The 18,785-nt window shown below is 44.8% G+C and overlaps 1 protein-coding gene across 15 annotated transcripts in view; it reads left to right on the plus strand.

Moving 5' to 3' along the window:
* wnk1b (WNK lysine deficient protein kinase 1b) overlaps positions 1-18,785 on the plus strand; it is a 179,230-nt gene that overhangs the window by 145,631 nt on the left and 14,814 nt on the right. For 10 of the 15 annotated variants that reach the window (XM_071331841.1, XM_071331844.1, XM_071331845.1 and 7 more), the window contains 12 exons: positions 969-1,079; positions 1,244-1,310; positions 1,533-1,685; positions 2,164-3,446; positions 6,224-6,313; positions 7,916-8,002; positions 8,285-8,321; positions 8,454-8,524; positions 8,726-9,225; positions 11,321-11,526; positions 12,250-12,465; positions 12,990-13,085. In XM_071331841.1, coding sequence (XP_071187942.1) covers positions 969-1,079; positions 1,244-1,310; positions 1,533-1,685; positions 2,164-3,446; positions 6,224-6,313; positions 7,916-8,002; positions 8,285-8,321; positions 8,454-8,524; positions 8,726-9,225; positions 11,321-11,526; positions 12,250-12,465; positions 12,990-13,085 — 2,917 coding nt within the window. The remainder of the gene's footprint in view (positions 1-968; positions 1,080-1,243; positions 1,311-1,532; positions 1,686-2,163; positions 3,447-6,223; positions 6,314-7,915; positions 8,003-8,284; positions 8,322-8,453; positions 8,525-8,725; positions 9,226-11,320; positions 11,527-12,249; positions 12,466-12,989; positions 13,086-18,785) is intronic. The other 5 variants (XM_071331846.1, XM_071331850.1, XM_071331851.1 and 2 more) reach the window with 4 other exon arrangements.

Genomic DNA, 18,785 nt, shown 5'->3' on the forward strand with positions numbered 1-18,785 from the left:
TTTTCTCTCTCTTGCTGTCGCTCTCTTGCTGTCGCTCTCTCGCTGTCGCTCTCACTCTCTCGCTGTCTCTCTCGCTGTCTCTCTCTCTCGCTGTCTCTCTCTCTCTCCTCCCTCCCCCCTCCATCTCTCTGTCATTATTGAGCCGTCTCCCCTCTCTGATTGCAGTAGCCCAGAATCCCAACCTTGTTGTGATGTTCCCTGATGGTGTTTGTCTCGTGTCCAGAGAGTCTCTGATTGCAGTAGCCCAGAATCCCGACCTTGTTGTGATGTTCCCTGATGGTATTTGTCTCATGTCCAGAGAGTCTACTTGTTGCGATGTTCCCTGATGGTGTTTGTCTCGTGTCAAGCGAGTCTACTTGTTGTGATGTTCCCTGATGGTATTTGTCTCGTGTCCAGAGAGTCTACTTGTTGTGATGTTCCCTGATGGTGTTTGTCTCGGACATGTCCAGAGAGTCTACTTGTTGTGATGTTCCCTGATGGTGTTTGTCTCGGACATGTCCAGAGAGTCTACTTGTTGTGATGTTCCCTGATGGTGTTTGTCTCGGACATGTCCAGAGAGTCTACTTGTTGTGATGTTCCCTGATGGTGTTTGTCTCGGACATGTCCAGAGAGTCTACTTGTTGTGATGTTCCCTGATGGTATTTGTCTCGTGTCCAGAGAGTCTACTTGTTGTGATGTTCCCTGATGGTGTTTGTCTCGTGTCCAGAGAGTCTACTTGTTGTGATGTTCCCTGATGGTATTTGTCTCGTGTCCAGAGAGTCTACTTGTTGTGATGTTCCCTGATGGTGTTTGTCTCGTGTCCAGAGAGTTGATCTGATAATAATGACAGGCTTTATTTCACCAGACTGTCCAGCTGTTTTCACTTTGATTAATCCATTCTGAAATGATGAATCAATCCAACCATCAGATGCTGAGAAGAATGAGGACTGTGATTGAGAGGGCTGTTCTTTCCTGGTGTGTGACTACAGGTCACCAGTCTTTTTATACTGGAGAGCGAGAGGGAGTCGTTCATCGAGCAGGTCCGTGAGGTCATCGAGATGGCTGACGAGAAGGGTCTGGAGAAAGATGGAAACACCCAGGTAGAGTGACGTCTCTCCGTTCGTTTTTCCTCCATGTTGTTGCTGTGAAAGAGCATCATTCTTAACCCTTCTATACCAGGTACATCGGTTTAAGTAACTTCATCATGGATCGTTGTAAACGGCTGTTGTACTGTATCAGACTCTGACTGCATCTTGTGTCACAGATTGTTTCCCAGATAGTTAGTGACCTCCAGCAGCAACAGATCCCTGCTATATCTGAACCGTTGCCAGGTAAAACTACCAACACAATGTCCACACAGGGAATTGGTACCCTACAACAACAAAAAATTACCGACATGTTTTGCATTATATTTTTCCATCTGTATTCCAATTTGTTGTACCATGAATTATGGAACTTTCCCTCGCTGAGAAATGTAAATGTATCGATTTCAATAGAGGCACCCATTTTGCATTAACCCTATGTGTGACCCTACCATTTCTGTCTATCTCCAGGTATCCCTTCCTGTGCAGCCCAGGTGGTCCACTCTGCAGGCAGGAGGTTTATAGTCAGCCCCGTGCCTGAGTCCAGACTCAAGGACCAGTTCTTTGCTGACTCAGCGGCTGCAGGCTCTGCCCTACTGAGACAAGATTCACAGTCCTTTAACGGTGAGTTTAGCATGCGCGCACACACACACACACACACACACACACACACACACACACACACACACACACACACACACACACACACACACACACACACACACACACACACACACACACACACACACACACACACAGTGACAGCCTACCAATAAGTTATCTTATTAGTCAACAAGATAATGCATTCAGCATCCAAATGTAATAACATTTTGATGTTTCTGAAAAGCGGGATCATCTGATCTTGTGACTGACTGAATGTTGTTGTATTGTAAAGTTAATAATAAAAACATCACATGTTTATGAATGTCTTGTTGCTATGTAACAGTTTAGTTAATGTCCTATCTGTGGTGTATGGCCTGATTTTAAAGGTGATGGTTAACATCACTGTTTTACTTAGTGATGGGGTTTGGTGTTGACACATCTCTTTCTATCACTCTCTCTGTTTCCCTGCCCATCTCTCCCTCATTTTCTCTCTCCCCAGCCGGCCGTGCTGCAGGTCAGGGTCTGTCCCAGTCGGCCTCAGCGGTCAGCCTGCAGCAGGCCTTCTCAGAGATGAGACAGAATCAGTGCCAGTACGACCCAGGACCCAGCACCGCTCCTCCCTCCATCCACATAGCCTCCCTGCCTGTCCTGGTCCCTGCTGCAGCCACCACCACCACCATCCCAGTCTTCTCCACTGCTCCTATAGCCCCTGCTCTTATCCCCCATGCTCAGGTTCCATCTGAGGCCTCTGTGACCTCCCCTCCCCCCTCAGTCTCCATCTCCCCTCCAGCCTCCACCTCCCCACCTGCAACCATCCACCAGGCCACCGCACCCCTCCCCACCCAGCTCCAGTCTGTTGCTACCCAGCCTCTCCTTTCCCAGGCCCCTCTCACCCTGCCGGTGACCCAACCTGTGGTCTCCTCCGTACCTAGTGTTACAGCCCCAGTCCCTGCCCCAGCCACCTCTGTGTCCCCCCCAGCCCCTGCTGTCCTCCCCACCTCAGCCTCCTTCCCCCAGACCTCTGGCCCAGGCTCCATCCCTGGTGGTCCCACCACCTCCATACCCACTACAGTCCTTTGTCATTCCGCCACGGCCCCCCTGGTCAGCAGCTGTAGCAGTGGTAGTGGAGGTGGAGGAAGCTCAGAGCAGCTCCCTGTCCCTTCCACTGCTGTCCCCCAGTTCACCGCTACCGTAGTCCCCACCACGGCTATCCAAGGCCCCCTGCTAGTCCCCACCACGGCTATCCAAGGCCCCCTGCTAGCCCCCTCCATTGCTAACCCCAGTGCAGAGCTCCCTTCTTCCTCCTCGCCTGTAGCCTCTCTAGGCCCAGGGGCCACGGTCCCTACCTTACAGCCCGTGACCACCACCATCCCCGTGGTCCAGCCCACCCTGGTGCACACCCAGCCCCAGCCCGCTACAATGCCCAACCAGACCCACGCCCAGGGTGGGGAGTGTGAGGCGGCCCTGGGCATCGATGACATCCACGCCCTGGATAAGAAGCTTCGCTCCCTCTTCATGGACCTGGGCGGCGGTGGAACCACCCAGGCCGATGGCTCTGTCGACCCAGCCGGAGGCACTGGTGTCCCGGGAACTTCTTCCCCAACCGGTCCCTCATCCACCGCCAGCTCCACAGGCACCCCCCTGCCCCCCTCCAGCCTCCCCCTGGCCTCCTCAGGACCAGGGCATGTCTCTGGGACCCCCCTCACCACCCCGGGACAGGCTGGGACCCCTTCCACCTACACCCAGACTACCCCCGCCAAAGCACCTCTGTCTAGGTTACCGGTGAGTCAGTCAGCATGGATGTGGAGGCTAGCTTATTAGATGTGGCTTGAAGAGCACTGTTTATAACACACACAGTATGTTAACAACCATTTAAGATTTTTATGACACCTCTGGGTAAGGTAAGTTTGTGTAATTTTGTATTTGTAATCTTTTGGAGAATTATACGTCATTATTACATAGTTGACATACACAGTTATTGCCTAGTTAAATAAAGGTTAAATAAAGGTTAAATCAAATGATTGCCATGTGATTGTATCAACTCCACCTTTAACAGCCTGTTAACCTCCTTGATCAACTGCTTTTGTCTCCTAACATTTAGTTGAATGAACATTTGCTGTGCTTTCTGTTGCATGCCAACAACTCTGTTCTATACTGTGTCCATCCCCCCCTAGATGTCAGGTAGCGCACCATATAGTTGTTAAAACCCCCCACTGTAGTTATGGTGTCAAACACAGCTTCTAGATGAGATATGTTAATGGTTAACGGCTTCTAGATGAGATATGTTAATGGGTAACAGCTTCTAGATGAGATATGTTAATGGGTAACAGCTTCTAGATGAGATATGTTAATGGTTAACGGCTTCTAGATGAGATATGTTAATGGGTAACGGCTTCTAAATGAGATATGTTAATGGGTAACGGCTTCTAGATGAGATATGTTAATGGGTAACGGCTTCTAAATGAGATATGTTAATGGGTAACGGCTTCTAGATGAGATATGTTAATGGGTAACGGCTTCTAAATGAGATATGTTAATGGGTAACGGCTTCTAGATGAGATATGTTAATGGTTAACGGCTTCTAGATGAGATATGTTAATGGTTAACGGCTTCTAGATGAGATATGTTAATGGTTAACGGCTTCTAGATGAGATATGTTAATGGTTAACGGCTTCTAGATGAGATATGTTAATGGTTAACGGCTTCTAGATGAGATGTGTTAATGGTTAACGGCTTCTAGATGAGATATGTTAATGGTTAACGGCTTCTAGATGAGATATGTTAATGGTTAACGGCTTCTAGATGAGATATGTTAATGGTTAACGGCTTCTAGATGAGATATGTTAATGGTTAACGGCTTCTAGATGAGATGTGTTAATGGTTAACGGCTTCTAGATGAGATATGTTAATGGGTAACGGCTTCTAGATGAGATATGTTAATGGTTAACGGCTTCTAGATGAGATATGTTAATGGGTAACGGCTTCTAGATGAGATATGTTAATGGTTAACGGCTTCTAGATGAGATATGTTAATGGGTAACGGCTTCTAGATGAGATATGTTAATGGGTAACGGCTTCTAGATGAGATGTGTTAATGGTTAACGGCTTCTAGATGAGATGTGTTAATGGTTAACGGCTTCTAGATGAGATGTGTTAATGGTTAACGGCTTCTAGATGAGATGTGTTAATGGTTAACGGCTTCTAGATGAGATATGTTAATGGTTAACGGCTTCTAGATGAGATGTGTTAATGGTTAACGGCTTCTAGATGAGATATGTTAATGGTTAACGGCTTCTAGATGAGATATGTTAATGGTTAACGGCTTCTAGATGAGATATGTTAATGGGTAACGGCTTCTAGATGAGATATGTTAATGGTTAACGGCTTCTAGATGAGATATGGTAATGGTTAACGGCTTCTAGATGAGATATGGTAATGGTTAACGGCTTCTAGATGAGATATGGTAATGGTTAACGGCTTCTAGATGAGATATGGTTCGAATCCAGGCTGTATCACGACCGGCCGTGATTGGGACTCCCATAGGGCGGCGCACAGCGGGTTTGGCCGGGGTAGGCCGTCATTGTAAATAAGAATTTGTTCTTAACTGACTTGCCTAGTTAAATAAAGGTGAAATAAATAAATAAATATCAGACCGTATACCACGGGTATGACAAAACATGTATTTGTACTCCTCTAATTACGTTGGTAATGGTTTATAATAGCAGTAAGGCACCCCGGGGGTTATCACGGCTAAGGGCTGTGCCCAGGTACTCCGAGTTGCACTGTGTGTAAGAACAGCCCTTAGCTGTGGTATGTTTATTGGCCATATACCCCCTCATGCCTTATTGCTATTATAAACTTGTTACCAACATAAATATAACAGTTAACAATTAGTATTGCATCATACCTGTGGTACTGTACATTGTCTGGTATACCACAGCTTCAGGCCAATCAGCATCCAGGAGCCAAATGACCCAGTTCATAATATGGGCACCCCGGAGGTTGGTGGTATATTAGTATTTATTTAACCTTTATTTAACTGGGCAAGTCGGGTAAGAACAAATTCTTATTTAAGATGATGGCGTACACCGGCCGAACCCGGACGACGCTGGACCAATTGTGCGCCACCCTATGGGACTCCCAAACACGACCAGTTGTTGTACAGCCTGGAATCGAACCAGAGCGTCTGTAGTGACGCCTCAAGCACTGAGATGCAGTGCCTTAGACCGCTGCGCCACTCAGGACCTCAAAGGTGCTATATGGCCAATATACCACGGCTAACGGCTGTATCCAGGCACTCCACGTTGCGTCGTGCTAAGAATAGCCCTTAGGCTTGGTATATTGGCCATATACCACACCTCCTCGGGCCTTATTGCTTAAGTAACACTACAGTCTTTGTTTATAGTCTAATGTCCATCGTCCCAGCCAGAGAGCTGCAGGTAGAATCCCCTGGCCTTCTAGCTGCATGTGGCTGCAGTGCATTATGTTTTCCTAGCTCTCCTCTATGATCAAGTGCCTTCTCTCCGTTTCATCCCTCTCTTCATCCCTCTGTTTATTAGGTGTTGCCTGTGGGCTCAGATCAGGCTCAGGCTGGCCCCCCTCCTCCCTCAGACTACATGGCACCCTTCCCAGGACCCTGTCTAACTCAGGTGCTTTTCCCTCTTTCTCCTGACTGCCATTTTGATCCTCCATCCATCCCTCTATCTGCACCCCTCCTCTTTCTCTCTCTCCTAAGTGATGTTAAGATCCCTCCATCCATCCCTCTATCTGTACCTCTCTCTCGCTCTCTCTCTTTCATCCCTCCATCTCCCTCCTCCCATCTTTATTTGTCTCCTGTGTAAAAACTAGCGACGCATGAAGATCAGATCAGGCTCAATCTGTTCCGTGTCTGAAGAAGACATCTCTGGTTCTCTCTGTGTTGGAGGAGCAGCATGATGACCTGTGACTCTCATTAACCACGTCTGTTCCTCTGTTTTATCTGATTCTCTCTGTCGAAGTCTGTGTCTCTTCTCTGTCTCTTTCTCCTGCACCTCTATCCCACTCTCTTTCTTTGACTCTCTCTCTCACCCCCCTCTCCCTCTGTCTCTCCCTCTATCTCACCCTCTCCTCTCTCTCACTCTTTCCTCTTTCTGTCTTTCTCCTTCCTCTTTCTCCTCCCTCAGTCTTTCTCCAGACAGACCCTTTAGGGAGGCTGGGGAGATCAACATCACTCATCATCATTTGTCATAGTGGTTTTTGTCAGCACAATATTTTAATAGTTTTCTTCCACGAAGAAAGAGAAGACTCGCCAAGCAAAATATTACATCCAGACAGAGTTTTTCTCTCCCACAGCGCATTCTTTCATAAACTAAATCAACTAGGGAATAAATAGGAAAGACGAGAACACATGCTCCCCCAGGCTAGAGGAGATTACAGTTTCGTTTATACCCAGTCAGACAGTGTTGTCCACAGCGTGAACGTTCAAATCTAGAAATAGAACAAACCAGAGCATTGTTCTTTGTAAGGAAGAGGGTTCATTATTTTCTTTCATCTGGAAGAATGATGTGTAATTATCCGTTCAAAGCTCTGCTCTGGTCTGAGGTGATTTGATCTCGAGAAAGCGACTGCTTCTGCCTCCTGTGGCTCTAATGGTTCTGATGTGAAATTCTTTAAAGGGATATTTGTGACATTTTCAGCTTCATATTCATCATCTCCAGCACCACCCCAACATCAACATATGTGAAAATGTCACCTTTCTATTTTTTGTAGTAAAAAAAGATGGAGGAAGATAAATGTTTCCAGTGACATCATCGGTGTGCATCATGTGATTTTAACTAATTATGAGGAAGTATTGCCAATTTCCACTTAATTGTGTGTACTAATTGGTTGATGTCACTGGAAACTATCTTTCTGACTACAGAAATGTGGTGCTGGAGATGAGGAATATGAAGTTGAGAAAGGGGGAAATGTCCCTTTTAATATATTGATTTTGAACTTCACCTGGATACCTTGTCTTGAAGCCAGTTTTTGACTAAAAAAAACTCAATCAAGGATTTTACCTAAATCTTTCAGTCTTTCAAGTGTAATATGGAAAAATGAAAGCTATCCTTTTGCTGTGATTCACAGAAATCATAACATTTTGCTAGATGAAACTCAACACTAATTCATGTCTAGAGACCAATGAGTTTGATGCGTTCTGAGTGTGTTACAGTGTTAGGATGTGTTGCCGTCTGTTTGACTAACGTCTATAACGGCTTGTTGTTGCCCACTAGTCCCAGCAGCCTCTGGAAGACCTGGATGCCCAGCTGAGGAGGGCCCTGAGCCCAGAGACTGTCTCTGTCAGCTGTGTCTCCACACAGGTACCATAACCACACACACACATGCCCCCTTCAGGCCTGGAGGAATGACCATGTATTTATTAGTTGTTGAAATGTCAGATTTAGTTTTATGTTTTTGACCTTGAAAAAGTAAATGGATACTATTTCTTCTAATCTGTGTTTTGTAGTCGTTATTATTCTGCTCTGTCTAATACTGCTATCACTGTCATGCTCCTGTACAGCTCATGTGGTGGTATGTGGAATGTGTTGTTGGTGTGACTCTAGACAGGACAGTCACACTGTGTTCTCCCCCCTGTACCATAGTCCTCCCTCACTGGGATGCCTGCAGGTGGCCAGCCAGGTGTGTACTTCAACATCTATCCTTACTCCATTTTGAAATGGTCGTGCTACCTGTTAGTGTGTGTCCTTTTCTTTAGGGATGTTTTGCCGACTGTTGCATTGTAACGTGATGATGTCTCATTGGTCGTTTCAGTGCCTTTCTCGCTGGAAGGGGAACCAATCACGTCGCCTATTGCTGGAGGATTCCAACTGGGACGATTCCAGGTATGGAATTCTACCTGTACCTTTTCCATCTCTATTTACCTGATTGGAATATTTCAGCGCTGTCTGCCTGGTGGTCAGTCTCTATGTTCTTCATCCATCTCTCTTCAGAATAGTTTTCTATGATTGTAGGAATGGTCCTTATGGCTGATCTGGGCCTTTTAAATTATTTTCATAATCTCTATCACTTGTCCCCCTCCCAAGGTCTCTGTGGCTGCAGACCAGGGTCCCCACAAAATTGAGAGAGGGAGCCCCACAAAATCCTCCTCCTCCTCCACCTCCTCTTCTTCCTCCTCTCTCTCCAGCCCGGAGAACACACTGCACAATGTCTCCTCCCCTCTCCGCGGCGGTAAGACCGGTGGGGGAGATGTTGTGGACGGCTTGCCCTCCCTCCCCCACCGGACCGCCTCCCCTCAGCCCACCACCATTGGCCGCTTCCAGGTCACCAACGCACCGGATGCCAGGGTGGGCCGCTTCTCAGTGAGCCGAGCCCAGGATGAGGCAGCCGAGGCTCTGTTCGAGCAGCCACCCGCTTCCCAGGCTAACGGGCCTGGTACTGATCCTGGCTTGGCCACCATGCTCTTCAGCCCAGAGGACAAACAGAGCTCCCTGCCCAGCCTCAACAACTCCTACATGAGCTCTGATAACGACTCTGAGTTTGAGGACGAGGACTTGAAGAGGGAGGTCAACCGGTTACGGGAAAAGTAGGTTTACCCTGTTTCTCTCTCCTCTCTTCTGCTTTAGTAGGTTCACCTTGTTTCTCTCTCCTCTCTTCTGCTTTAGTAGGTTTACCCTGTTTCTCTCTCCTCTCTTCTGCTTTAGTAGGTTCACCCTGTTTCTCTCTCCTCTCTTCTGCTTTAGTAGGTTCACCCTGTTTCTCTCTCCTCTCTTCTGCTTTAGTAGGTTCACCCTGTTTCTCTCTCCTCTTTTCTGCTTTAATAGGTTTACCCTGTTTCTCTCTTCTGCTTTAGTAGGTTCACCCTGTTTCTCTCCTCTTTTCTGCTTTAATAGGTTCACCCTGTTTCTCTCTCCTCTCTTCTGCTTTAGTAGGTTCACCCTGTTTCTCTCTCCTCTCTTCTGCTTTAGTAGGTTCACCCTGTTTCTCTCCTCTCTTCTGCTTTAGTAGGTTCACCCTGTTTCTCTCTCCTCTTTTCTGCTTTAATAGGTTCACCCTGTTTCTCTCTCCTCTTTTCTGCTTTAATAGGTTCACCCTGTTTCTCTCTCCTCTCTTCTGCTTTAATAGGTTCACCCTGTTTCTCTCTCTTTTCTGCTTTAATAGGTTCACCCTGTTTCTCTCTCCTCTCTTCTGCTTTAATAGGTTCACCCTGTTTCTCTCTTCTGCTTTAGTAGGTTCACCCTGTTTCTCTCTTCTGCTTTAGTAGGTTCACCCTGTTTCTCTCTCCTCTCTTCTGCTTTAGTAGGTTCACCCTGTTTCTCTCTCCTCTCTTCTGCTTTAGTAGGTTCACCCTGTTTCTCTCTTCTGCTTTAGTAGGTTCACCCTGTTTCTCTCTCCTCTCTTCTGCTTTAGTAGGTTCACCCTGTTTCTCTCTCCTCTCTTCTGCTTTAGTAGGTCACCCTGTTTCTCTCTCCTCTCTTCTGCTTTAGTAGGTTCACCCTGTTTCTCTCTCCTCTCTTCTGCTTTAGTAGGTCACCCTGTTTCTCTCTTCTGCTTTAGTAGGTTCACCCTGTTTCTCTCTTCTGCTTTAGTAGGTTCACCCTGTTTCTCTCTTCTGCTTTAGTAGGTTCACCCTGTTTCTCTCTTCTGCTTTAGTAGGTTCACCCTGTTTCTCTCTCCTCTCTTCTGCTTTAGTAGGTTTACCCTGTTTCTCTCTTCTGCTTTAGTAGGTTCACCCTGTTTCTCTCTCCTCTCTTCTGCTTTAGTAGGTTCACCCTGTTTCTCTCTCCTCTTTTCTGCTTTAATAGGTTTACCCTGTTTCTCTCTTCTGCTTTAGTAGGTTCACCCTGTTTCTCTCCTCTTTTCTGCTTTAATAGGTTCACCCTGTTTCTCTCCTCTTCTGCTTTAGTAGGTTCACCCTGTTTCTCTCTCCTCTCTTCTGCTTTAGTAGGTTCACCCTGTTTCTCTCTCCTCTCTTCTGCTTTAGTAGGTTCACCCTGCTTCTCTCTCCTCTCTTCTGCTTTAGTAGGTTCACCCTGTTTCTCTCTCCTCTCTTCTGCTTTAGTAGGTTCACCCTGTTTCTCTCTCCTCTCTTCTGCTTTAGTAGGTTCACCCTGCTTCTCTCTCCTCTCTTCTGCTTTAATAGGTTCACCCTGTTTCTCTCTCCTCTCTTCTGCTTTAGTAGGTTCACCCTGTTTCTCTCTCCTCTCTTCTGCTTTAGTAGGTTCACCCTGCTTCTCTCTCCTCTCTTCTGCTTTAGTAGGTTCACCCTGTTTCTCTCCTCTTTTCTGCTTTAATAGGTTCACCCTGTTTCTCTCTCCTCTCTTCTGCTTTAGTAGGTTCACCCTGTTTCTCTCTCCTCTCTTCTACTTTAGTAGGTTCACCCTGTTTCTCTCTCCTCTCTTCTGCTTTAGTAGGTTCACCCTGTTTCTCTCTCCTCTCTTCTGCTTTAGTAGGTTCACCCTGTTTCTCTCTCCTCTCTTCTGCTCGACTGACATGTTCCTGTTCCAAAAAAATCCCTTCTTGAATTGTCACATTTAAGTGCTTATGTTTCCATTCCTGAAACCCCCAGATGTCTATCTTCACCTGAAATGTTCCTGTGATATTAGACTGGTTGGATTTGGGGAAGACTTTTGGTTGATGTGCTGTCTATTCAGCTCCCTCTCATCTCCTCTCCTCTCCAGGCACATGAAGGAGATCCAGGCCCTGCACACCAAGCAGAAGGATGAGATTGACTCCCTGTTCGCCAGGCTGGGCAAGGTGCCTCCAGCCGTGGTGGTCCCTCCAGCTGTAGCCCTGGCCGGTCGCAGGAGACGACCCACCAAAAGCAAGAGCAGCAAGTCCAGCCGCTGCAGCTCCTCCCAGGGCAGCAAGAGCCCCCTGCAGCCAGGTACTACTAACCTCTGACCTCTAACCCCTGACCTCTGTCTGAACTGGTCATATCAGCAAGAGCCCCCTGCAGCCAGGTACTACTAACCCCTGACCTCTAACCCCTGACCTCTGTCTGAACTGGTCATATCAGAAAGAGCCCCCTACAGCCCTTGACCTCTAACCTCTTGACCTTACGTGTGTTAGAGGCAGAGATGGAAAAGGAAGTGAGACACCCCACTCATTGGTTTTTTTTCTGGTTCAATTGAAGTCAACTTAGTAGACCAGACCCAGCTGCTATCGCATTGGTGTCTATGGGAGATATACATTTTCTTTCAATGGTAAACGGCCGGAATAAGCGATCTTCATTTATCCACCATCTTTGTTAGAGCCCACTATAGCCAGGTCCTGACCTCTAACCTGTGGTCCTCCTCAGTAGAGGGTATTGGCAGAGCCAGTGTGTTAAAGTAGGGACTTTGTTACTGTACTCGCTTTCTCTTCACAGGACTACTTGTGGCAAACCAATCTTCTCTTCTCTCCTTCCTTCACTTTTAAACCATACAGTGAACTAGCTGTATTGTTTATGATGTAACCCAGCACTCTGCACCCTACCTACCTACCTACACTATGTGTGAGAGTCACTGTGTGCGTGTCTGCACTTTTGGAGGCTGTTCCCCTGACCTGTCCTCCTCCCTCCCCTGTTCTCCTCCTCTGTGTGTATGGTGTCTGTGTGTGTCAACTTCAGGCAGCACTTTATCTGCACAGAGCGCCCCCTCAGTGTACCCACCCTACCAGGCTCTCCTCCTGGCCCCTGTGGGCCTCCCCGACCCCAACCTCCACCCTGCCTCAGGGAGCCGACCACGGCCCCTCAAGCATCTCGGCCCCTCCAGTGAGAATCTGTACTCTGCCTACACCAGCGAAGCTACGCTGTCCGTGCCCAGTCTCTGTGCCGCCACCCAAGGTAGGCCCCACATGGCGCCCTACTGCCTAGGCCTTGGCTCTCATCCCTCCGTCCCATTCGTCCTTCCATCTGCCTCCAGTAGGCCTCATTTGCCCGTTGAGGAAAAGTTAATCTTCCACTAACACCCCACCCCACCCCTCCCCCACCCCACACCACCATCACCCCACCCCATCACCCCATACCACCACCCCTCCCCCACCCCATACCAACACCCCATACCACCACCAAATACCACCACCCCATACCACCAGCCCATACCACCAGGGGGTGCTATTGCTCCCAGTGCAGCTCTATCCTCTCCATCCCTCTCCATTCTCTCCATCTCCCTCTCTGTTCCTCAGTGTACTTACTGTTCCATTCTTACTGTGTGTATGTGTACCTCTTTCTCTCTCCCTCTCTCCTATTTCTATCTCTATCTACCCCTTCTCTCTCTTTCTCTCTCCATCTCCTCTTTCTATCTCTATCTACCCCTCCTCGCTCTTTCTCCCTCTCTCTTTCTCTCCCCCTCTCTTTTTGTACCGCAGGCTGTGTAACGTTCAGCTGTGGGTCGGAGAGAGTGACCATCAAACCGGGTGGTGGCAGAAGGACCCGTTTTCTGAGTACGCCCTGCTTGGCTCTTTGTGTGTAACGCTTCTTCCTCTTCCTTTGTCTTCTTTCTCCTTCACTTCCTACTTCCTGTCATGGGATTTATCTCTTGTCTTCCGATTGGGAGCCTTTTCTCCTCTCTGGCATTTTGGCCTATAAAAAAAAATTGGCCTCATTTATAGATGATTGTAGATCAATGACCACTGATGAGGCATCATCACATAGATTAATGGATACATGTGTCTAATGGCATTCTCTACAGTAGTGGCCAAAAGTTTTGAAAATGACACAAATATTAATTTTCACAAAGTCTGCTGCCTCAGTTTGTATGATGGCAATTTGCATATACTCCAGAATGTTATGAAGAGTGGTCAGAGGAATTGCAATTCATTGCAAAGTCCCTATTTGCCATGCAAATGAACTGAATCCCCCAAAAAACATTTCCACTGCATTTCAGCCCTGCCACAAAAGGACCAGCTGACATCATGTCAGTGATTCTCTCGTTAACACAGGTGTGAGTGTTGACGAGGACAAGGCTGGAGATCACTCTGTCATGCTGATTGAGTTAGAATAACAGACTGGAAGCTTCAAAAGGAGGGTGGTGCTTGGAATCATTGTTCTTCCTCTGTCAAACATGGTTACCTGCAAGGAAACACGTGCCGTCATCATTGCTTTGCACAAAAAGGGCTTCACAGGCAAGGATATTGCTGCCTGTAAGATTGCACCTAAATCAACCATTTATTGGATCATCAAGAACTTCAAGGAGAGCGGTTCAATTGTTGTGAAGAAGGCTTCAGGGCGCCCAAGTAAATCCCCTTTCCGATTGTTTGGGGCATCCGGAAAAATGCTTGTCTGGAGAAGACAAGGTGAGCGCTACCATCAGTCCTGTGTCATGCCAACAGTAAAGCATCCTGAGACCATTCATGTGTGGGGTTGCTTCTCAGCCAGTGGAGTGGGCTCACTCACAATTTTGCGTAAGAACACAGCCATGAATAAAGAATGGTACCTACACATCCTCCGAGAGCAACTTCTCCCAACCATCCAGGAACAGTTTGGTGACGAACAATGCCTTTTCCAGCATGATGGAGCACCTTGCCATAAGGCAAAAGTGATAACTAAGTGGCTCGGGGAACAAAACATCGATATTTTGGGTCCATGGCCAGGAAACTCCCCAGACCTTAATCCCATTGAGAACTTGTGGTCAATCCTCAAAAGGCGGGTGGACAAACAAAACCCCACAAATTCTGACACACTCCAAGCATTGATTATGCAAGAATGGGCTGGCATCAGTCAGGATGTGGCCCAGAAGTTAATTGACAGCATGCCAGGGCGGATTGCAGAGGTCTTGAAAAAGAAGGGTCAACACTGCTAATATTGACTCTTTGCATCAACTTCATGTAATTGTCAATAAAAGCCTTTGACACTTATGAAATGCTTGTAATTATACTTCAGTATTCCATAGTAACATCTGACAAAAATATCTAAAGACACTGAAGCAGCAAACTTTGTGCAAATTAATATTTGTGTCATTCTCAAAACTTTTGGCCACGACTGTACATTCCCATCCTCGTGCATTAAAGTCATGTATCTAGTTTATAACCACAGACCGTGTGGAGGCAGAGCCTTAAACATCTGACCCAGTCTATAAACCATGTTGATTATTATCACCTATAGCAACAGTAATGTCTCCGTAAAGCATGTTGAGCTATAAGACCGGTACAGTCTAGAACGGGGCTCTCCGACCCTGTTCCTGAGTTTTCGCCCCCAAGCCCAGTTGGAACCAACCTGATGCATCTTCTTAACCAGCTAATTGTTAGACTCAGATGTGTTGGATTATGGTTGGAGTGAAAACCTACAGGAGAGTAGCTCTCTAGGAACAGGGCTGGAGAGAACTGTTCTACAGTGTAATAGATATTTATATATAATACCAAGGTGAAATATTTGCCACTTGGTCCTCCACACTGATCCATTTCCGCTACGGTCCCATACTCTCCACTCAGGTCAATATCTAATCATAATATGATTATGTCTAATGTTTCTTCATCCAGCTAATAATCACCCTGATTTAAACCGTACAGGCTATACTATACTACTACCCTTTAGTCATAGTCTGTACTATACTACTACCCTTTAGTCATAGTCTGTACTATACTACTACCCTTTAGTCATAGTCTGTACTATACTACTACCCTTTAGTAATAGTCTGTACTATACTACTACCCTTTAGTCATAGTCTGTACTATACTACGACCCTTTAGTAATAGTTATGGTCTGTACTACAGTACTACCCTTTAGTAATAGTTATGGTCTGTACTACAGTACTACCCTTTAGTAATAGTTATGGTCTGTACTACAGTACTACCCTTTAGTAATAGTTATGGTCTGTACTACTACCCTTTAGTAATAGTTATGGTCTGTACTACTACCCTTTAGTAATAGTTATGGTCTGTACTACAGTACTACCCTTTAGTAATAGTTATGGTCTGTACTACAGTACTACCCTTTAGTAATAGTTATGGTCTGTACTACAGTACTACCCTTTAGTAATAGTTATGGTCTGTACTACAGTACTACCCTTTAGTAATAGTTATGGTCTGTACTACAGTACTACCCTTTAGTAATAGTTATGGTCTGTACTACAGTACTACCCTTTAGTAATAGTTATGGTCTGTACTACAGTACTACCCTTTAGTAATAGTTATGGTCTGTACTACAGTACTACCCTTTAGTAATAGTCTGTACTATACTACTACCCTTTAGTAATAGTTATGGTCTGTACTACAGTACTACCCTTTAGTAATAGTTATGGTCTGTACTACAGTACTACCCTTTAGTAATAGTTATGGTCTGTACTACAGTACTACCCTTTAGTAATAGTTATGGTCTGTACTACAGTACTACACTTTAGTAATAGTTATGGTCTGTACTACAGTACTACCCTTTAGTAATAGTTATGGTCTGTACTACTACCCTTTAGTAATAGTTATGGTCTGTACTACTACCCTTTAGTAATAGTTATGGTCTGTACTACTACCCTTTAGTAATAGTTATGGTCTGTACTACAGTACTACCCTTTAGTAATAGTTATGGTCTGTACTACAGTACTACCCTTTAGTAATAGTTATGGTCTGTACTACAGTACTACCCTTTAGTAATAGTTATGGTCTGTACTACAGTACTACCCTTTAGTAATAGTTATGGTCTGTACTACAGTACTACCCTTTAGTAATAGTTATGGTCTGTACTATACTACTACCCTTTAGTAATAGTTATGGTCTGTACTACAGTACTACCCTTTAGTAATAGTTATGGTCTGTACTACAGTACTACCCTTTAGTAATAGTTATGGTCTGTACTACAGTACTACCCTTTAGTAATAGTTATGGTCTGTACTACAGTACTACACTTTAGTAATAGTTATGGTCTGTACTACAGTACTACCCTTTAGTAATAGTTATGGTCTGTACTACAGTACTACCCTTTAGTAATAGTTATGGTCTGTACTACAGTACTACCCTTTAGTAATAGTTATGGTCTGTACTACAGTACTACCCTTTAGTAATAGTTATGGTCTGTACTACAGTACTACCCTTTAGTAATAGTTATGGTCTGTACTACTACCCTTTAGTAATAGTTATGGTCTGTACTACAGTACTACCCTTTAGTAATAGTTATGGTCTGTACTACAGTACTACCCTTTAGTAATAGTTATGGTCTGTACTACAGTACTACCCTTTAGTAATAGTTATGGTCTGTACTACAGTACTACCCTTTAGTAATAGTTATGGTCTGTACTACAGTTCTACCCTTTAGTAATAGTTATGGTCTGTACTACAGTATTACCCTTTAGTAATAGTTATGGTCTGTACTACAGTACTACCCTTTAGTAATAGTTATGGTCTGTACTACTACCCTTTAGTAATAGTTATGGTCTGTACTATACTACTACCCTTTAGTAATAGTTATGGTCTGTACTACAGTACTACCCTTTAGTAATAGTTATGGTCTGTACTACAGTACTACCCTTTAGTTATAGTTATGGTCTGTACTACAGTACTACCCTTTAGTAATAGTTATGGTCTGTACTACAGTACTACCCTTTAGTAATAGTTATGGTCTGTACTACAGTACTACCCTGTAATAGTTATGGTCTGTACTACAGTACTACCCTTTAGTAATAGTTATGGTCTGTACTACAGTACTACCCTTTAGTAATAGTTATGGTCTGTACTACAGTACTACCCTTTAGTAATAGTTATGGTCTGTACTACTACCCTTTAGTAATAGTTATGGTCTGTACTACTACCCTTTAGTAATAGTTATGGTCTGTACTACAGTACTACCCTTTAGTAATGTCCCGTGTGGCTCAGTTGGTAGAGCATGGCGCTTGCAACGCCAGGGTTGTGGGTTCATTCCCCACGGGGGGGACCAGGATGAATATGTATGAACTTTCCAATTTGTAAGTCGCTCTGGATAAGAGCGTCAGCTAAATGACTTAAATGTAAATGTAAATGTAATAGTTATGGTCTGTACTACAGTACTACCCTTTAGTAATAGTTATGGTCTGTACTACAGTACTACCCTTTAGTAATAGTTATGGTCTGTACTACAGTACTACCCTTTAGTAATAGTTATGGTCTGTACTACAGTACTACCCTTTAGTAATAGTTATGGTCTGTACTACAGTACTACCCTTTAGTAATAGTTATGGTCTGTACTACAGTACTACCCTTTAGTAATAGTTATGGTCTGTACTATACTACTACCCTTTAGTAATAGTTATGGTCTGTACTACAGTACTACCCTTTAGTAATAGTTATGGTCTGTACTACAGTACTACCCTTTAGTAATAGTTATGGTCTGTACTACAGTACTACCCTTTAGTAATAGTTATGGTCTGTACTACTACCCTTTAGTAATAGTTATGGTCTGTACTACAGTACTACCCTTTAGTAATAGTTATGGTCTGTACTACAGTACTACCCTTTAGTAATAGTTATGGTCTGTACTACAGTACTACCCTTTAGTAATAGTTATGGTCTGTACTACAGTTCTACCCTTTAGTAATAGTTATGGTCTGTACTACAGTACTACCCTTTAGTAATAGTTATGGTCTGTACTACAGTACTACCCTTTAGTAATAGTTATGGTCTGTACTACTACCCTTTAGTAATAGTTATGGTCTGTACTATACTACTACCCTTTAGTAATAGTTATGGTCTGTACTACAGTACTACCCTTTAGTAATAGTTATGGTCTGTACTACAGTACTACCCTTTAGTTATAGTTATGGTCTGTACTACAGTACTACCCTTTAGTAATAGTTATGGTCTGTACTACAGTACTACCCTTTAGTAATAGTTATGGTCTGTACTACAGTACTACCCTTTAGTAATAGTTATGGTCTGTACTACAGTACTACCCTTTAGTAATAGTTATGGTCTGTACTACAGTACTACCCTTTAGTAATAGTTATGGTCTGTACTACAGTACTACCCTTTAGTAATAGTTATGGTCTGTACTACAGTACTACCCTTTAGTAATAGTTATGGTCTGTACTACAGTACTGCCCTTTAGTAATAGTTATGGTCTGTACTACTACCCTTTAGTTATGGTCTGTACTACAGTACTACCCTTTAGTAATAGTTATAGTCTGTACTATACTACTACCCTTTAGTAATAGTTATAGTCTGTACTACAGTACTACCCTTTAGTAATAGTTATGGTCTGTACTA

This window comes from Salvelinus alpinus, chromosome 11, assembly GCF_045679555.1.
Source record: "Salvelinus alpinus chromosome 11, SLU_Salpinus.1, whole genome shotgun sequence".
NCBI classification, from domain to species: domain Eukaryota; kingdom Metazoa; phylum Chordata; class Actinopteri; order Salmoniformes; family Salmonidae; genus Salvelinus; species Salvelinus alpinus.